The sequence below is a fragment of the Acipenser ruthenus genome, chromosome 10 (genome assembly GCF_902713425.1).
Source record: "Acipenser ruthenus chromosome 10, fAciRut3.2 maternal haplotype, whole genome shotgun sequence".
In the NCBI taxonomy this organism is placed as follows: domain Eukaryota; kingdom Metazoa; phylum Chordata; class Actinopteri; order Acipenseriformes; family Acipenseridae; genus Acipenser; species Acipenser ruthenus.
This window is the reverse complement of record NC_081198.1, coordinates 2,656,123-2,674,098: the sequence shown is the minus strand read 5'-3', so window position 1 is coordinate 2,674,098 and position 17,976 is coordinate 2,656,123. Positions and strand designations below refer to the sequence as shown.

Below are 17,976 nucleotides of genomic sequence, written 5' to 3'. Positions count from 1 at the left end.
AAAAAAATGTCTAGCAAATTAACCCCCCCCCCCCCCCCCCCCCGCCGCCCTTCTGAATTTATCAATTTAAAAGCTATTCCTCCTCCATGTATGTTAAACAAAGACACCAGAACTAAATATTTCTCCTCCACGGACGCAAGCATAATGGAGCAGTAATCTCAATGCAGAGCGCAGTGTTTTGAGGTGCGCTCTGCTAGTTTGGGATGCAATTACAAAGCAGGCAAAAAGTGAACAGTCCAGAAGTTTGAAAAGGCACTTGTGGCTGACTGTGTGCCACTGACCCGGGGAACTGCTGCAGTCAGGCTTAAAAAAACCAAAAAAAAAAAAAAAAACACAACAAAAAAAATGATAATTGTTTCCCCAGGATCTCATGTTCTTTTTCCACTCTGCATTGTGTGTGGATATGCAATAAGGCAAAACAAGAACAAAAGGCAAAGCAATGAAGAAGATTAAAAAAAAGAATTTGACAAAAAAAAAATCCCAAGCAAAACAGAACAAAACTTGCTCATCCAACAACTAAAGTAGTTCAGGGTGGTTCTCACTAAGCCATGTACATAACATCAGAAACGCATGTCAGCATTGCCAAGTCTCCACTGGGGTTAACAGCTAGCTGTGCACGTCCAAGTGTGCACACAACTGTTCCAGCCAACCCCAAGGTATCCCATAACACACAAGACTGAAAATCACAGACCTCAAAAAGATGAAACTAAAATAATGTTATTATGTTCTATTTTTTACAATCCACCTCTAGACCAGGTGGATGCTATTTTGATGAAGACAGGTAGTTCTATGCAGCACCACAGATGACTTTAGAACGAGGATTTACACTAGTGAAGAATTATTTCTGTACCCTCAAAACAAAATCAAAATTAAATACAAATAAAATGTCCTGTACTTTGTAGCGCATAAAACAGCTATTCGGAAACCTCTATTTGCTATTATATTCGTGTTTGTCTACCGATTGACTAGACTATTTTGTGTTTATGTGTGTGTGTATGTATATATATATATATATATATATATATATATATATATATATATATATATATATATATATATACATATATATACACACACACACACACACATGCAACTACATTTCAAAACAAGGGACAAAGGGCCCCTGCCTTACATGAGGTGTACAACAGAGTCTGAGTGCATTGATATACACCACAGAAACAGTACTGCCCACAATACAGAGTCTGAGTGCATTCATAAACAACACAGAAACAGTTCTGCCCATAATGTGTATTGCAGTCCAGCAATTGCTTGAAATTGCATTCAAAAAGAATGTTAAAAATGTCTGTATTCTGAGGATTTAATAAATCCAAGGAGGTTAATAGCTATACAATGCATCCCTGGTCTATTTATGTAACTTGACTTTTAAAGTGCATTTGTTAAAAAAAAAAAAAAAAAAAAAAAAGAAAACCTTTTGCATTCAGTCTTAGTAAGGATGGAAAAAACCATGAACTGGTGTTACATGTTCAGAAGCACCTCCTGGAGAGCATTAAATACAGTCAGAGATGATACACCCCCCCTCCCCCCACAACACTTTAAAATATTATCTTACACACTGTCAATTATAGCTATGAAACAAACCTTTACATTATTATGAATATTTTCTATTTAATTACATCAGCAAAATTTAAAAAGCATTGCCCCTCCCTCCTCCTTGAGTTTCAATATAAAAGAAAAAAAAATCTCTGCATCAATATTTAGTTCTAATCTTCACACAGGAAAATGGTTGACATTCATCTATATATAACAAAACTCCATTTAGCCCCGTAATAAAATTTTGAAAACTTAGTTTTTGTTGAAACCTCAGGTGAAAAAAGCAGGTTCTTGCTGATGACAATCGAAGTTTTTTTTTTTTCAATTTTCAATTAGTTATCTTTTTCCCCCCATTCTTCTCCCAGGGTCAATGCAGCATTTTGATTGGCTGTATGAATTTCCATTCTTTTAATGCAATCCAGTCTTGACTAAAGGCCTAAGGATCCACATCATCTAGATCACTTTTTGAATCCCCGAGTATCATCGGAGACTCTGAGCCCTTAGGAAAAGATAAAAAATAAATAAAACACAGGAAATATTGGACAATACATTTGGAAATAACAAGAACAGATTCTGCTCTACCTTGATCCGGGTACAGCTCCAGGTTTGCATTACAGACAAGGCATCTTAAGTAACACAAATACGAACACACAAAAATGGAATCAACACTTACGCTACTTCAGAGTGGGAAAGATGGCACAGCGGGCAATTCAAATCTATGCCCCTGTGGTCATTTGCTTCACAAACAGGACTCTAGTTATTCCATTGTCCCTCACCTTCCACCACACAAAAAAAACAGAAATAGCAGCACAGCAACAACCTGTACCTGTCTTAGGCTTCTGTCTGAATTGTCATTGGCAGGGCTCTCCTCTGACCCATTGCTGCTCCCAGACTGCTCCTTCTCATTCAGAAGTGCTGTAGCATAGGCCAGAGTGTCCTGAGGACAGAACACACACAAATACAGTTTCACATACAGTGCCAACACAAATTATAAAAACAACAAATGCTTTATAGGAAGACCCGGGGTGGGGATTGTATTGTCCATTTTTCCTCACTCAGACCCCTTACTTTCTAAATATCCTGGTATCTCTAAATAGATAATGATCTCCTCTTTACAAATATGTGAATGATTTAAATGAGCAATTCCTCTCACGTACAATGGTACCCCAAATATGATCCACTTACTACCAATGTAGAATAACTGGGTGTGACATTTTACTGCAGAAATAAATATGTTTGACTGCCAAGGGCAACACTGCATTGAATATTGTAGCAGTCTTGGCAGTCCTCACTGTAATGTGTTTATATGTTCTTGAGGTAAAATAACAAAACAAATGCTCCAGTCATTCAGCATTGGTAGAAAATGGATTATATTTAGGGTACCACAGAGGCAAGTTTTTAAACCTTCATGTTAATTTAAATAACGCACTACGACAATAACCAGAGATTGCAACTTCTGTAGTCTCTGGAGTCAAATTTTATTATACAGAACCTCGGCTCTCTTGGTGAGTTAAGGCATTTTAATTGCATTTTTACGAGAGAAACACAATACCTGTGCTGAAATAGTGCGCTGGAAAGTTTTAGCGGTGGACGTCTCATTTGAAACATTACTCTGAGGCGTCCAGTAGTGTTCCGACATCTGCAATAAAAGAATGATCCAGATAGAGAACAATATATATATATATATATATATATATATATATATATATATATATATATATATATATATATATATATATATATTTATTTTTAAAGCACTCTCTCAAATCTAGTAGAAGTACTATGTTTCAGCAGAATTTTACTTTTCTACATTACCTTCTTTTGCAACCACTGGACAGCCCAGCTCCAGTGGTTTGAGTTCTCTTTGAAGTAATCCTTGGCAGGGGAGCATCTGAGAAAATATTAAAAACAAACAAAACACACAAAACAATTACCGGCAAGTTGGACGACAAACATGGAACAGACTTCCGCAAGACAGGTAGGCTTGCACCGGAACGGTTTAAAATCTGCTACAGACCTACAGTAATATTAAGATGCTGGCGTCTAAATGAGGGCTGTTTGGTATATGTTCTTTTTGCATAACACTGGTATTCAGTCTCTTTAATGAATTTCAACTGTAAAAATATGTGAACGTGTCAAAGGCTCCTATTTTAAATTTGCTGCCCAGTGTCTAATATGTTTGACATTGTGAAAACAGACAAATAGACAGGTATGGGAACATGCCCAGGGCAGTGAAGGGTTAAAACAACTCTACAGTACTACCATCCGCTTACCATTTTAACTCTTAACAATAAACTTCTAAAACCTGCCTCATAATGACAACTTTATTGCATTCACTAACAATGTACTTTAACTTACTTTTGGGCGAGTGTAACCAGGAATTTCACACACTGGTAGCAGCGGCTGCTGTCCACATTGTTACTCTGGTGCATTAGGGCTGCAGACAAAAAAAAACATTAAACATACTTTATTTGCGCACATCTTGTGCTTTACTGCCTGAATACAAACTGAGATGCGAGAGAACACGTGACCAGAAGTTCTGGCAGATGCATTTCTATGTTTCCAATTTCCATAGTATTAATTAAAAAAAATAAATAACCTGAGGCGGATCTGAGCAATACGCATGACAAACAAACAAGATGGCTGCTTCTGCATCCAGCGCACAAAGAAAATCACAGACATTTGTCAAGCTTTTTGAGATGTTATAGTAATAAAATGATTAATTGGATAGCATTATTGAGGAGTTTGATGATAAAACGAGTGATCAGGAGATGATTTATCAGTATGCACTACTATGAAGAGATATATGATAAATACAGCAAACAAGGAGTGGGACAGGGCTGGAGATGCAGTGACTTTTAAACCTGTTTTACTGTGAATAAAATTACTTTTAAACAGCGTGTGTGAAATAAGCAGCTTGTGGAAAAATAAATTGGACCCGACGTGCTTGACAGGAGCTGAATAAATGGACCGCAAAGATTTAAGTGTTATAGCATCAGAAGTGCATTTTTTAAAAAAAAGATCACTGTTAAAGACTGCAAAATGAATGCAGCAAATCGGACCCACCTAGCAATCCTTTTTCAGACTCAAAGGCATACTTCAGTCGCTGAGTCTGCAGTGGATCCTCAACAACCTGTAAAGTATTTTAAACACCCAGTTTAAGAGACTAAAACAAAACAAGATGGATTAGAAACACACCACTCAACGCCACAGCGTTCGCTTTGAATGCTCAATGAAAGACTGCTGAACTGTTTATTTATTTATTTATTTATTTATTTATTATTTAGTAAAACGCGAATTATTTTATTAATTGTGGCTGAATTTTTAAAACTGTTTCCTCACTTGATTAATTATATTTTACTAGTGCATAATTCTCTTTAAACCAAACATATAATAAACAAATTAAATTTGATCCTCTATGTACTTTGTACCTATGCACGGTAAACAAATGTATTTATAAAATGTTTAAACTCACCAAGATTTCAAGCAGCAGCTGGAAGATATTCTTTAGCTCATGGGGGGGTGCAGTCTCCAATTGATGCTATGCAATGAAAACATGAACACATGAGAGAGAGAGAGAGAGAGAGAGAGAGAGAGAGAGAGAGAGAGAGAGAGAGAGAGAGAGAGAGAGAGAGAGAGAGAGAGAGAGAGAGAGAGAGAGACCCCTGTCTACCCCTGATGTATTCAAATAAAAAACAGGAAAGCCAAAACCAACTATTAAGGCACTAGGTACTGACGTTTTTGACAGACTATTAAGCAAGATACCTTGAGCAGCTGCAGCACGCCCAGGGAGAAGGGCTCATTACAGAAACAGCAGGATGTGATCATCTCCAAGAGAAACGAGAGCGGCCCGGACAGCTCCCGCATTGCAAACATCACCTTGGGAGAGAGAAAAATCATCATCATCATCATCACCATTACTGCTAGCATTATCATCACCATCATCATTACTGCTAGCATTATCATCATCATCACTGCTAGCATTATCATCCCCATTACTGCTAGCATTATTGTTATATAAATGACCTGAAGGTTAAAATACTGGTACTGAAAATTCACATGAAGTCAACAGGGAGCGCTGTACTTGTAATTCACTGTTTCTACTAGTTAATATCTACAAGTGTGTCTGTACCTCCAGTAAGTAGGGTTGTCCCTCTGGTTTGAAGAGCAGGGTCTCTATATCCCCATGCAGAGCGAGGAGAGGACCAGGCATGGAGATGCTGACAAGAGGGCTCTGCTTGTATTGACCAGGAGCTGAAACACATATAAAAAAAGTGGGGGGGGTTTATCTCCAAACATGAAAAATCAATTCTTTGCAACCGACTAGCAACTGAGGGGTGTCCTGGAAAAACATTATACCCCATAATTTCAGATTCACACGATTTGGTTTAATATTACCATAAAAAACTACTTTCTGAAAAATTATAGGAGAAAAAATGTTGTGGGGAAAACTGCGATAACCCACAAACATTGTTGTGGGTTGGTAATAGGACAGGTGGTCAGGTTAACTTAACAAAATTAAAATTGCGGGTTTTCAAGGACTCCCCTCAAGTCATATCAGCACCTCAGCCTCCTTCATGATCTGAACTGCTGCTTCTCGGTTGCACTAAAAAGGATAGTTTTACTTTCAACTGTTTACTTTTACTTCAGATAAAACTCTGAATTGTGCTTTGAAAAAGGACGACATTTTGGGCAGATGCCGTGAGAATGTCTCGTGTTTGGACGCCTGCTTTAGCGTGCCTCACTGACCAGTGCAAACTTACCTACAGTCCTTTGACCAGAGGCATCTGTGTGCAGCACCATGAGTGCTAGAGTATTGTGGAGGTGCAGGAACTCACGGGCCTGAGCGGAGCTCCACCGACGGTTCTGGAGATTGAAGGAGATAACTATCATTTGAAAGTGCATTATACAGTTCTCCATGACCTTGTGAACTCAAGGACACATTTCTATGCAGGATGCATGAAGATAATGCATACTAGAGAGAAACAAAACATTTTTAGGGGTCACAATAGCAAAAGTAACCTCTATAGTGGACATTAACAGCCAGACATTTGACAACAGTTACATGCGACATAAAATTGATTGGACTGCAGATCTGCCTCTACCAAAAGGACTGCTGACCCCATGCATGACCAGCCACCTGTGTGTAGCGCCGCGTTTCAGGTGGATTCCTACCTACCTGGTTATTTTGCCGGTTGGGCCCCAGTAGGAAGATTAACATTCTCATGTAGGCAGAATGTTGTAGAAGCAGCTGACACGACTTGTGACCCTGTAAACAATAAATACAAAAAGCATTAAAAGAACAGCTTGATGTTTTTGCTCCGTATTCATACTAAAATGAACATACAAGTTTTGAACCACTGTGCAATCTCTGAACAGTCACAATACACAATCTAGGCTAAATGAAAACATCTCTTGCATTAACGAAGAGTGGTGCAGTATGATTTAATACAGCGTTTGAAAAGGGTTTAACTCCATAAACAACAAAATATATAACTATTACCAAACAAATTGTACAGTTGCTACTAAAATGTCATTAAGATCCATTTGATTTAAAATAACATGCACTACAAGATGACAAAAATAAATAAATAAATAAATAAAAGTAAAATGTCTTACCCTCTGTACAAAGTTGCTGAACAGATAGAAGTATTGGGAACAGTTTTTACAGTTTTCTGGGACATCCTTATCCAGCAGTGAAAGCAGAACCTCCAGCAACTGATCAAGACCCTTGATGCACCCAGGAAACACGAACACAACACAGTCAGTACTCAGTCAACTTGGTATTGCTCTGTACTTGAGTAGCTAAACTAAAAAGTACATTCAACTGGCAACACAAATGTGGAACGACATTTATTTGAATATAAAATGTGCATACAATAGCTTCATTTTATATATTTAATAGGGGGGTGGGGGGTAGATGGGGTTGGGGCATTGCACAAATACAAATCTATTTATTTGAATAGCCTACATTTTAAAACAGGAGGACATGAAGTCAGCATACAGAGTGCTACTTGAAGCACATGTATCAATGTGTTCTGGGAGTCACGTGCTGAATGTTCTAGTCCTGTACAGTAGTACACAGTTGTGGTAAATGAGCTGAACCTGAAAACCTGTCTACAATGATTACGAGCAAAATACAGCAGTTCATTCAGTAATATCTGACCTTGTCTTGATAATGTAAGGCACTCTCCAATGTCTTCTCTAAGATAGTGGCTACGACGATTCGGACCTCCCTTACACAACTTTCCAGAAGGCAAATCCTGTGAAAGAACAGAGGCAAATGAGTTGTTAAAAAATACGGAACAAGGAACACTCAAAACCAATTTAGAATATTTAGTATACTGGAACACTAGTACAGTACATATCCATAACTAAAGAATGTGTTACATTCAAAATCTCAGAGGTAAGTGGTTTGTAACAAATCACTCTCAATAACTAGAGACAGACACAACTTAAATTACATTTACCTCAAGGGCTGCTAAAGGGCAATTCTGAGCTTTAAAAATCCACAGATATGTTCAAAACACAAGCTTTATGTGAAATCTCACATACCTTAAAGCTCACATGAACAAAACAAATGGGGGAAAAAAAAAAAAAAAGAATCACCCACACCCGATACCTGCAAGTTTTGAAGATTATGGGAACAAATTATAAAGAAACAGTCCACGTGACTTGGCTTCTTTACACATTTTACATTATAATCTGTGATCAACATTTTCATCAATGACATTCCTAATTAAGAAAACGCAAGATCACTTTGGTTTGATTTCTACAGGCTCAGTGATAACAATTTTTAAATTTTTTTACAGCTGCTCTTTTAGCAAATTCAGATGCTGTCAAAAGTCCCCAGGCACTTACCAGAGGTCACCTAATTCCTCTGATGTATGAAATCCTTTATGCACCTAGAGCAAAGATGCCTACGAGTTAGCCCATCAGCTGTAGGAAACTACAGCACACAGCCCGCTGCATGTCAAGGGGTATCTATCTTTGCTTGGTCCTGGCTCGTCCGAGTTTCCCACTCCCACTGGCCTTGACTTGACTTTGGGCTGGACAAGCATCAGGCCATATCCAACGTTCGACTGGAACGACTAATCATGTCTTAAACAGCAACTGCACAACGGCAGCCTCAGGGACAACCTTTTCCTTCAATGCCTCCTCTGCTTCTAAATATTTACATTCCTGCGCAGGCAGTAGCAGAAACGGTTACCATTACTCTAACCCAAAAGTACACGGCTTCAGAGAATTGACATGCACACAATGCTCCTTCCTCTAAGGAGTGCAACACTCTGCACTCAATGAAAACAGTGGTACCAGGCCAAGTCTGAAACAATGACAGCAGACCATCTATCATGTAAAGCAGTGTGATTTATTAGGGGTATTAGCAGATAAGAAACATCTCAACTGGATATATAGGGGTAAGAAAAATAATTGGGAAATAAAAGAAACTGTCATTTTAATAGAATCCAGTTTAATACAGGATTGTTTTAAGCAAGTGTCCTCGATTTACAATAGCTACACAACATAATGTTGGGATCGGTGAAGTTAATACAACATTTCCATGCAAAATCACCATTACGCCCCCCCCCTCCAAAAAAAAGTCAATTCATTTAAAAAAAATCAGGCTAACCATAAATTCATCAACCCTAAAAGTACATCCAACAGACTCCATATCTCCAATATTCCTATTATACTTTCTACCATTTACTAGATTACAAAAAGTTAACGTTCATACAGAACGCTATAGAAGGCAGAAGTGTGATTTTTTCTGACTTTTTGGTAGGATGTAATATCAACACATACATATTTTTTTAAATATCTTGACAAAGATACCACCACCACCCATCTACCCCTAACCCTTGGCTCTCTGGAACACAGCAACATGAGCACAGAGTGGGAGTTATTCCCCCACACAGACGAGAGAGACACACACACACACAGACACACACACACTCTGCTGTCATACTTACTTGATAAGCTCCCGTCCTTCAGAACCCACCAGGTATTCAATTAACCACCGACAGCCTTCACTGCTTTTGGAAAGCAGAGCCTCGATAGTTGCAATCCATTCTTCAGTGTCTACCCTGTAGGACATGAAGGACCACAGAGTGAATATTCAACCTGCACTACGTGGCTCAGTTAACTTTGTTTTCCCAGGCCAGTCCTATGAGAAGCATGTATGTAATGATGACAAACACTAGGGAAAATACAAGCAAATAACAAGAAGTGAAAGAGTAATAGTAGCAGAAAACCGAATACGGTTAGATCCATGCAATGCTGAAAAGCCATTACATTTGTTGTCCACAATATTCAGATTATAAACAAGACGACAGATTATTTAACTGTGGGTATGTTAAATATCAATGGAATCAAGGAAAGATTTAGCTACCTTTTCTGTGTGCAGGACATACATTACCAGCCCATTTAAAATGTAGAATGCATTGCCATTAGCATGTCTAATTACCAAGCTGGAAACAATTTACTACCACGTATGAGCTGTTTACAAATGTTTCATACTTTCAAGCATCTACGCACTGTACTTTTTTATATCCCATCTCGGACGTACCTGAGTTTCTTCTTGGTGCGCAGGTAGGTGTGGAAGAGGAACTGGATAGCTAGCTGCAGGCTCACCTTTGCCATTGCCTGGTACGCTGGATGTTTTAATTTGGTCTGCAAGAAAAGTTTGAACGAAGTGATGAAATACTGGCTATTCAAATATATGAACTGAACTTTAATTATGAGAAGTTGCACTTTCCAATGAGACTAAAACTATACCAAAAGTAATTTGCGCTTTTTACAAGCGAGTTTCTGAATATTTTTATTCAGGCAAAAGCAGGATTTTATCCAACATGTAAAACGTCACTATTTTTCTGTCACAGAGGTTGCTGCAGCCCCAGGAGCAAAGGTGAAAGTTAAATAACTTACTGCATTGACAGAAGCCAGAGACAATGTGAAATTGAAGTAGTCGCTGTTGTACACATCTCTGTTCTTCATGAACTTGAGGTTCTCATCTCTTACCATCTGTCAGGGACAACAACAAAACTATGTTAGGATACAACTGGAGTTTAAATGCCATGTTTTCCACACGCTATAAGCACCTTCTCTTGTACTAATATACTTGTGATGGGAACAAATCTCCCAGAAACACTCAACTTGTGCTTCAGCTTTGAGACATGCACTTGCATGAATAGGTGTCCAGGAATACACAGCAAGATCTCTGCTGGCAGGCGGAAATGCTTGTAACACTATTCATGCTTGATTTCTTTCTGTTTTAATCTCTTGTGGTTTATTAACACACTAACTTATAATGCGTTTACCAATGTTTAGAGGACGTGTATTTTATTGTTGCTCATGCTCATTTTAAAGTGACTGAAATCCTACCTGGTATATTCTTGCTGGCATTTTCTCCACAAACAGCCCCTTTTTCTCCCCTTTTCTCACCAGCTTGGTCAGCAGGGAGAGGCGATCATTATTGGCTCTTGGAGGACGAGGGGATGACTGAGGGGAGACCTCAGGGGAAGACGGTGCTGACCTACAGAGACAGATACACACAGTTCCTCAAGGCTATGAGCACAAATACCTTCTTGACTCATTCTTCTGATACGCAGGATGCCACTCTTCCAACCAAGCCAGTCCTCGACCACTAACGTCTACTAATACTCTACAGCTCATGCCAAAAGTTTTGCATCATCCTATAGAATTAACTCATTCTGCTTCATAAAATTGAATGAAACCTGCTAAATAATGTTAAGTTAACATATTGAAAAACTGACAAATTGAAAAATGTGACATTTCAAAATCTAACATAACACTGTACTACTATTACGGCTTCCAGGTAGACTTTTACGATATCATTTTGTAGTTTCTTTGATTACATGAAGTTAAATAAAATATCTAAAAATTATGTTCATTTTTTTATTATTATTATAAAATTTTATTTTTTTAATGTCTTAAACCTAAAATTCTAGGTGATGCAAAACTTTTGGCCACAGCTGTACTACCACCGGTCCACAAAGACGGGCCGATATGAGTAGGTTTGACCATCACACAATCATAAAACAGGATTCCATCCAACATGTATCATCTTTCTTTTTCTGCTACCGAGGTCACTGCTGTTCCAATGAAGCCAGTCCTCTACTACCAGTTGGCTCCTTATGAGAAGCAGTATGACAAAAGCAAGACGCTTCTCGAGGGCCTTCACAGAGAAGCCCAGGAGATGCACACAGGAGAAGCTTGTACTCACAGGGTCAGACCCAAGAGATGCACACAGGAGAAGCTTGTACTCAGGAGAAGCCTGTACTCACAGGGTCAGACCCAGGAGAAGCTTGTACTCACAGGGTCAGACCCAGGAGATGCACACAGGAGAAGCTTGTACTCACAGGGTCAGACCCAGGAGATGCACACAGGAGAAGCTTGTACTCACAGGGTCAGACCCAGGAGATGCGCACAGAAGAAGCTTGTACTCACAGGGTCAGACCCAGGAAATGCGAACAGGAGAAGCTTGTACTCACAGGGTCAGACCCAGGAGATGCACACAGGAGAAGCTTGTACTCACAGGATCAGACCCAGGAGATGCGCACAGGAGAAGCTTGTACTCACAGGGTCAGACCCAGGAGATGCGCACAGGAGAAGCTTGTACTCACAGGGTCAGATCCTCTGCCTCTTGCCGCATCACGCTGACACGGCTTTTCTTTGGTAAAACCGGAGAGTTCTGGTCTGAAATTCTCTGGTAGAACAGCATGTAGGCGTTCCAGTATCGTCTCCGCACATCGGGGTAAGGGTTAGCTTTATATACATATAAAAAAATTTAAAAAAGGTGAACAGCTAAGTAGGAGAACTACTAGGACAGCAAGTCGATAAAATATTAATGCATGGTGTTAAAAAAAGGTCAGCATGCAGTATGTAGCTACAAAATACATGTGGCTGGATTTGCCCCAGACCCTTGCGGTGTTTGATATTTGTGGAGCACATGCAGGACAGATTACTGGAGGCAGCTATACGAAAGTCAACAAGGCATCTGTTCAGATAGACAAGCTCATCTATAAGACATCCTGTGCCTTTGTGCACCGTTAGATTTCTGCTTCCATTTTCTTTGTATTTGAAAAAAGGTACTTCTTGGTAAGATTTAAATCATTTCCAGTACTTACATTGATCGTAGACTTTGGGTCGGTACTCCCCTCCAAAACATTCATATTCCAAAGTCTCATCATTCATGTCAAACTCCTCCACCACATTGTCATTGAATTTGTACCACTTCCCTTTGGCACTTCCCCTGGAGGATTACAAAAACATACACACATTTTTATTATTTCACACATTCTCTAAGAGGTTTATGTTTAATGCTTTCTGTTTCATCAGACCCCTTCACATGTACTTATTTTAGTTTACAGTAGGTTTACAGCATAACTTCGTCTACATTAATTCAGCTCCATTGATGCAAGAGACAAACTCCATTTAATTGTGACACTGACCAGTAAATTATTACCATGTGGCTGTCTTTTAAATTGTCAGCCTGACTCCGAAAAATAAAATAAAGCACTCAGTGAGAGACTGATTACGAGGAAAGTAAACATCATGTAACAGCAAAGCAACACAGCTTGAATGCACAAAGGATTGTTAACAGATGTCCAGCAACAAGAGCTGGCTTTGCATTAGACGAATGGCAAGACTGCCCACAGGGCCTGCATTAGACAAGACAGGCCTGGTGAGTTAACAGTACAGGCAGTCAGGATTTTCTGAAACCTTTAGAATTGTCCCATATGTGCTTTGCTTAAGAAGACTTCTGTACACAAGATGAGATGATCTGATACATTCACTTATTATTATAATTTGTATTTATCTTTATTTGTATTTATTTTTTTTCTGTTTGACTGATAACCTGGGAAACCCATTGAGCTACACTGAGCTTGTTTTTCAATAGTGTCCCGGGGGACAGAGGCAGGCAATAAGGATTGAGAGTGAATCCCACTCACCGCCTATCCTTAATGAACGAGTAATAATGCCCAGCATGCGCCTGGCCGCTGTGCACGACCACCCCGACGAGCTCGTAGTTTTCAGATATGGTGACTTTCTTCCGTGGGGAGCCGCCCTGCTCCCCACCGCGGCCGTTTTCCCCGTGTTCTGAAGTGGAATCCTGCCGGGCCATTCCGGAAACAGTGTAGGGTTCCATGTTGAGCACCCAAGGGAACTGGAAACACCACAACACCACATTAAAAGGATGCTATGAAAATTGTATTAACATACAAGTCTTACGTTAATGAATTACTGTAAGCAGTTTCATATTGGATGTATTGTTATTTACTGAAAATTAATATATTTATTGAATTATCTGGTTTAGGAATGGTTACTTTACCTTAATCTGTTCATCATATTTAATGGATCGGCCGCTCTCCCAGTCAAAGCCAAACCTCATTAAGTGAATAACCAGGACACTGGGCAGAGACTTGATGCAGGTGCGTTTTACTGTAGTACGCTGAAACACAGAAGGGATCCATTTTAATTCAGAGCAGCCGTTATCTTTAACATTCCCATCACTGCACAAGGACACAGAGCACAACCCATTACACACTGCAATAGAAAGGGTGGTGCTTTACCCTCCTCTACATCATCTACAGTGACCTTCAACAGCACATCTGAAATAACAGCATGTATTAGTTAAAAACACAGACATAGATTTACAAAACGTGTAGGAATGTAGAAATACAAAATAATCCATGGGAAAAATTCTTTTTTGCCCTAGACTGGAGTCATTATGTACTTGTGGCTATTTCTAATTTATTTTTTAAATCTTCTGGGACAGAAATGGCAAAATAACAACAACACATTTGTTAAATCAGACTTTTGAAATAATCGTGTAAAAAAAACTTATTTGAAATCCATTCTAATTTGCGGTCTTTATTTTTTAGTGTTAGCACTTCCTCCTCTACCTGGAGAACTACCCTAACACGAGAGAGCAAAATGGCGTGGGCACTCCCATGAATAATTGTACAGTGGAAGAACTTTACCTTTTCTTTGCACTTTTCACAGTAGTAGGCGTTGCTTCCCTCAAGCACTTCACCTCGCACAAACTGATCCAAGGAGATCTCTAGACTCTGGCATGAGGTCACCCCTAAATTCAGAGCCATGAAGGTTTCTTCACGTTCATACCTGCAGAACACAAATTACAGCAGATGAGCAAATACAATTCATATAAATATCTTTAAAATGTATTGTAAAGAAAAAAAAAGAATTCCAACTCAATTCCAATAAATCAATAATGCAAAATAAAAATGGCAACGCTTATTATTTTTGATTTGGATTCACTTTTATAAATGATAGAGCACAGATCGAAACCTACAGCATTAAGCATAAAATATAGTATTAAATCACTTGCTACATTTTATAATACCTCTCCAAATGATAGACCTCTGTTTCACAAGCAGCTCTTACCTGTGTGGACAGTCTTTACATATCTTCTGATCTGAGAAAATGCCTTGGAAAGTGTTCTTGAAAATCTGTTCCCGATTAATTTTCTGATAAAAAACAAACAAACAAAAAAAAACACACAATCTTCACAGAATCACCTTTATGTTTTAATCTATACGAGTAAAGGCCACAAGCACCCGAGCATTTTGAATTGACCAACACTTTAAGTCTTAATTTCCAAGCCACAAAAATATACTGGGATTTCTTTCAATAGGCCCCAATACTATGTTGGAAGGCATGGTCTCCTTATAATGTGATAAATAAGCACATCACCCCAAGACATTAATGTCAGCCTTTAAAGCAATACAGTGGATAAGCACGACCGATAAGCAGCTAAGTTGCAAATCACACCAGTCAGTACGGCTCAGTATTGAAGAAATAACTTCTCATACCTTTAAATGTTCATCCAGCTGATCCACAAGGCTGGTGAAGAATTCATAGGCATCCTGCTGTTCTCTTACAAACAGCTCCTTGTTCCACATTTTAAAGATCTGAGCAGAATCAAAATCAATCAATGAATCAATCAAATCACAACAGAAGTAAGACTCCCAATACTAATACTAAACTTGCAAACCTATTTTGTACAGAGTACAGAACTTCAAAAATACATCTTGAAATAATAACTTGACACATTTAATTTCTTGATCTATAAAAAAAATATTTAAAATGGCACAATGATTATTAGGGTATCTGTAACAAGTCTGTGTAATGCACATTTCTTTTTTGGTTTTGAACCTCCAAGGGCTTCCCTGCAGATTGTAAAGTCAAGGTGGTGGTGGGGTGGGGTACCTTCCAGAAGTTCTCAGGCACGTAGTACTGCAGCTTGCTCTCCATCAGGTGCCCAAACAAAGACTGCACCTGGTAAAACACGCTTTCCTCCGGATTCTCCGTGTCCTCCTCAATCGTCAAGAAGGCCTAAGAAAAAAAAAGAAAGTACACCAGTATCAAAATCATGTACGCTGTCATTTTACAAACAAAGCTGATATAAATAATTCTGCCACCACCTAGTGGTTGACTAGTACAATACAAGTCACTAAAATGTACCCTTAGAACCTGCAAACCTGAAAAGTTTAACAAATCATAAAAAAGCCATGCATGTTGTCTCTAGTACATATTGTATACCTCACATATGGTCTCAGCCAATCAAGGGTCAGAGTAGAATGGTCATTGTCCTACGGTAAATACCCTCTAAAAGTTCATGGGACTTCAGAATTCTGAAACTCATCCTCAGGGCAAACCTTATTAGGCTATCCAATCAACTGCCAGGACTAAAAGCCAAGGAATAAACAGTAATCTTTACAGTAGGCAGTCCCAGTCTGTGAGACTTGCCCATTACATGGGATATTACCCTTACCTCTGCAAGACCTGGTTGCATGTAGAGCTGCTGAAACACTGCATTCATGTAGCAGGTGGCTCCACCGTTCTTCAGTCCAACAAAACCAGAGCTGGAGCGACTATCCACAGGAGGCAGGTACTAACGAAAACACAAAACACCAAAGAAATCAATAAAAAGGACAGGTTGTGTGGGGGGTGAAGTGTAATACAACTGTCTATGTATTTATTTTTATCTCTAAAAAAGACATTAACTGCTGCCAAATTACCAGCACAACCCACATGAGAATGGGTTTAATATTAACAAATGTTACCCGAAACAGGCTAACAGCGACAGCTAGAGAGACCATGTAAAAATGGTCTTTATGACCAGGTGATTGAACATAAGCAATATAACAGCCGAGAGGCCACAACACAAAAGGTGGTTCTTCTATGCATGTGGCTTTAAAACAAGTTTGAATCTACATACATTGGAGAACCACATCAGTAATATAACCAGCTTCCTAAAAAAACCCACAATAAAATTAACAAGTCTGCTTCCTGGGAGAAAAGAAAAACAAATGGTGCATGACAGAAGTAAATCTTTGTTTGTTCCCAACTCCTGGTAGTGATCCTTTAGCCAGCCTGTGTCCCTCGTCAGGTGTGTACTCACATCAAACTCCTTGGTGAGCGCAGGGTCTGCCTGGTGGTGCATGGACAGCAGCTCTCTGGTGATGAGCTGCAGATTGCCGAGGGAGCTGTCCGCCAGCATCACCAGCACCTCGTAGGCAGCCAGGCGACTGCTTACCGTGCTGCACCTGAACAGAGGCAGAGACACAGAATCAGCCTGTCGTCTTATTAAGTCTCAGTGTGGCATGCTATCACACTCAATGTTATACCAAAATTCAAATGCCTTGGTGTCTTTGAAAAAACAACACAAAACAAAACATTTGTCTGCCTTCTATTCCAGGGGTGTCCAGTTACGGTCCTGGAGAGCCATTCCACTCCAGGTTTAACAGGTACAATGATCTACTTCAGGGTCTGGATGGAGGTTTAATTAGTTCAATTAAACAATTTGAAACAGGGTTGGAACAAAGACTAGGAGTGAAAGGGCCAACTTTGGCCACTCCTGTTCCATGCACCCTACCAGAAAGAACTTAACAAGATAAAAACACTGCACATTAACTGGTTTGCTTTTTCAAGTATGTATGTCTAGAACATATATATATTAGAAGTATACCTGGTTCAATAACTCCTATGTTTAATTCACATAGATTGATGAAAAGCAAAATAAAAACATAAGAAAGTCTACATTCTCACTTGGGGTGGAAGTCTTGCTGGCTGATAGATGAGCTGCCCGTGGGGTTGTTGCTGTTCAAAATAATCCGAGAGGCACGGAAAAGAAAGTCATCCAACAACTGCTGGATCAGAGAAGGACCTGCAAGAGGAAAAAAATGCATGTGAACATTAGAGCAGAGGGCAATACTAACCAAGTCTGGTTTCACAGCCTCTGGATTAAACCATGTAAATGAACAGGCGCACACATATGGGAACTGCAACAGCTTTGCCCAGGGAGTTACTCCTTGAGCTCACCAGAAAAGCCTTTGGAACTACAAGGTTGCAATACAAAAAAATCCCTTGTGTGTGGCA

At 39.3% G+C, this 17,976-nt stretch overlaps 1 protein-coding gene across 4 annotated transcripts in view; it reads right to left on the bottom strand.

Moving 5' to 3' along the window:
• Nucleotides 1-1,402: 1,402 nt before the first annotated feature.
• Nucleotides 1,403-17,976, bottom strand: part of LOC117409542 (ubiquitin carboxyl-terminal hydrolase 24) — a 45,205-nt gene continuing 28,631 nt past the window's right edge. For all 4 annotated transcript variants that reach the window (XM_034015769.3, XM_034015780.3, XM_059031500.1 and 1 more), the window contains 28 exons: nt 17,647-17,764; nt 17,000-17,144; nt 16,370-16,489; nt 15,805-15,930; nt 15,408-15,506; nt 14,980-15,062; nt 14,556-14,697; nt 13,904-14,023; nt 13,524-13,738; nt 12,699-12,823; nt 12,195-12,336; nt 10,933-11,083; nt 10,477-10,572; nt 10,118-10,221; nt 9,522-9,635; nt 7,718-7,814; nt 7,171-7,281; nt 6,731-6,820; nt 6,315-6,417; nt 5,684-5,805; nt 5,317-5,430; nt 5,027-5,092; nt 4,618-4,684; nt 3,910-3,988; nt 3,367-3,442; nt 3,104-3,190; nt 2,378-2,488; nt 1,403-2,050 (listed from right to left, as the gene is read on the bottom strand). In XM_034015769.3, the coding sequence (XP_033871660.3) occupies nt 1,988-2,050; nt 2,378-2,488; nt 3,104-3,190; nt 3,367-3,442; nt 3,910-3,988; nt 4,618-4,684; nt 5,027-5,092; nt 5,317-5,430; nt 5,684-5,805; nt 6,315-6,417; nt 6,731-6,820; nt 7,171-7,281; nt 7,718-7,814; nt 9,522-9,635; nt 10,118-10,221; nt 10,477-10,572; nt 10,933-11,083; nt 12,195-12,336; nt 12,699-12,823; nt 13,524-13,738; nt 13,904-14,023; nt 14,556-14,697; nt 14,980-15,062; nt 15,408-15,506; nt 15,805-15,930; nt 16,370-16,489; nt 17,000-17,144; nt 17,647-17,764 (3,086 nt within the window). In that variant the 3' untranslated portion in view covers nt 1,403-1,987. The remainder of the gene's footprint in view (nt 2,051-2,377; nt 2,489-3,103; nt 3,191-3,366; nt 3,443-3,909; nt 3,989-4,617; nt 4,685-5,026; nt 5,093-5,316; nt 5,431-5,683; nt 5,806-6,314; nt 6,418-6,730; nt 6,821-7,170; nt 7,282-7,717; nt 7,815-9,521; nt 9,636-10,117; nt 10,222-10,476; nt 10,573-10,932; nt 11,084-12,194; nt 12,337-12,698; nt 12,824-13,523; nt 13,739-13,903; nt 14,024-14,555; nt 14,698-14,979; nt 15,063-15,407; nt 15,507-15,804; nt 15,931-16,369; nt 16,490-16,999; nt 17,145-17,646; nt 17,765-17,976) is intronic.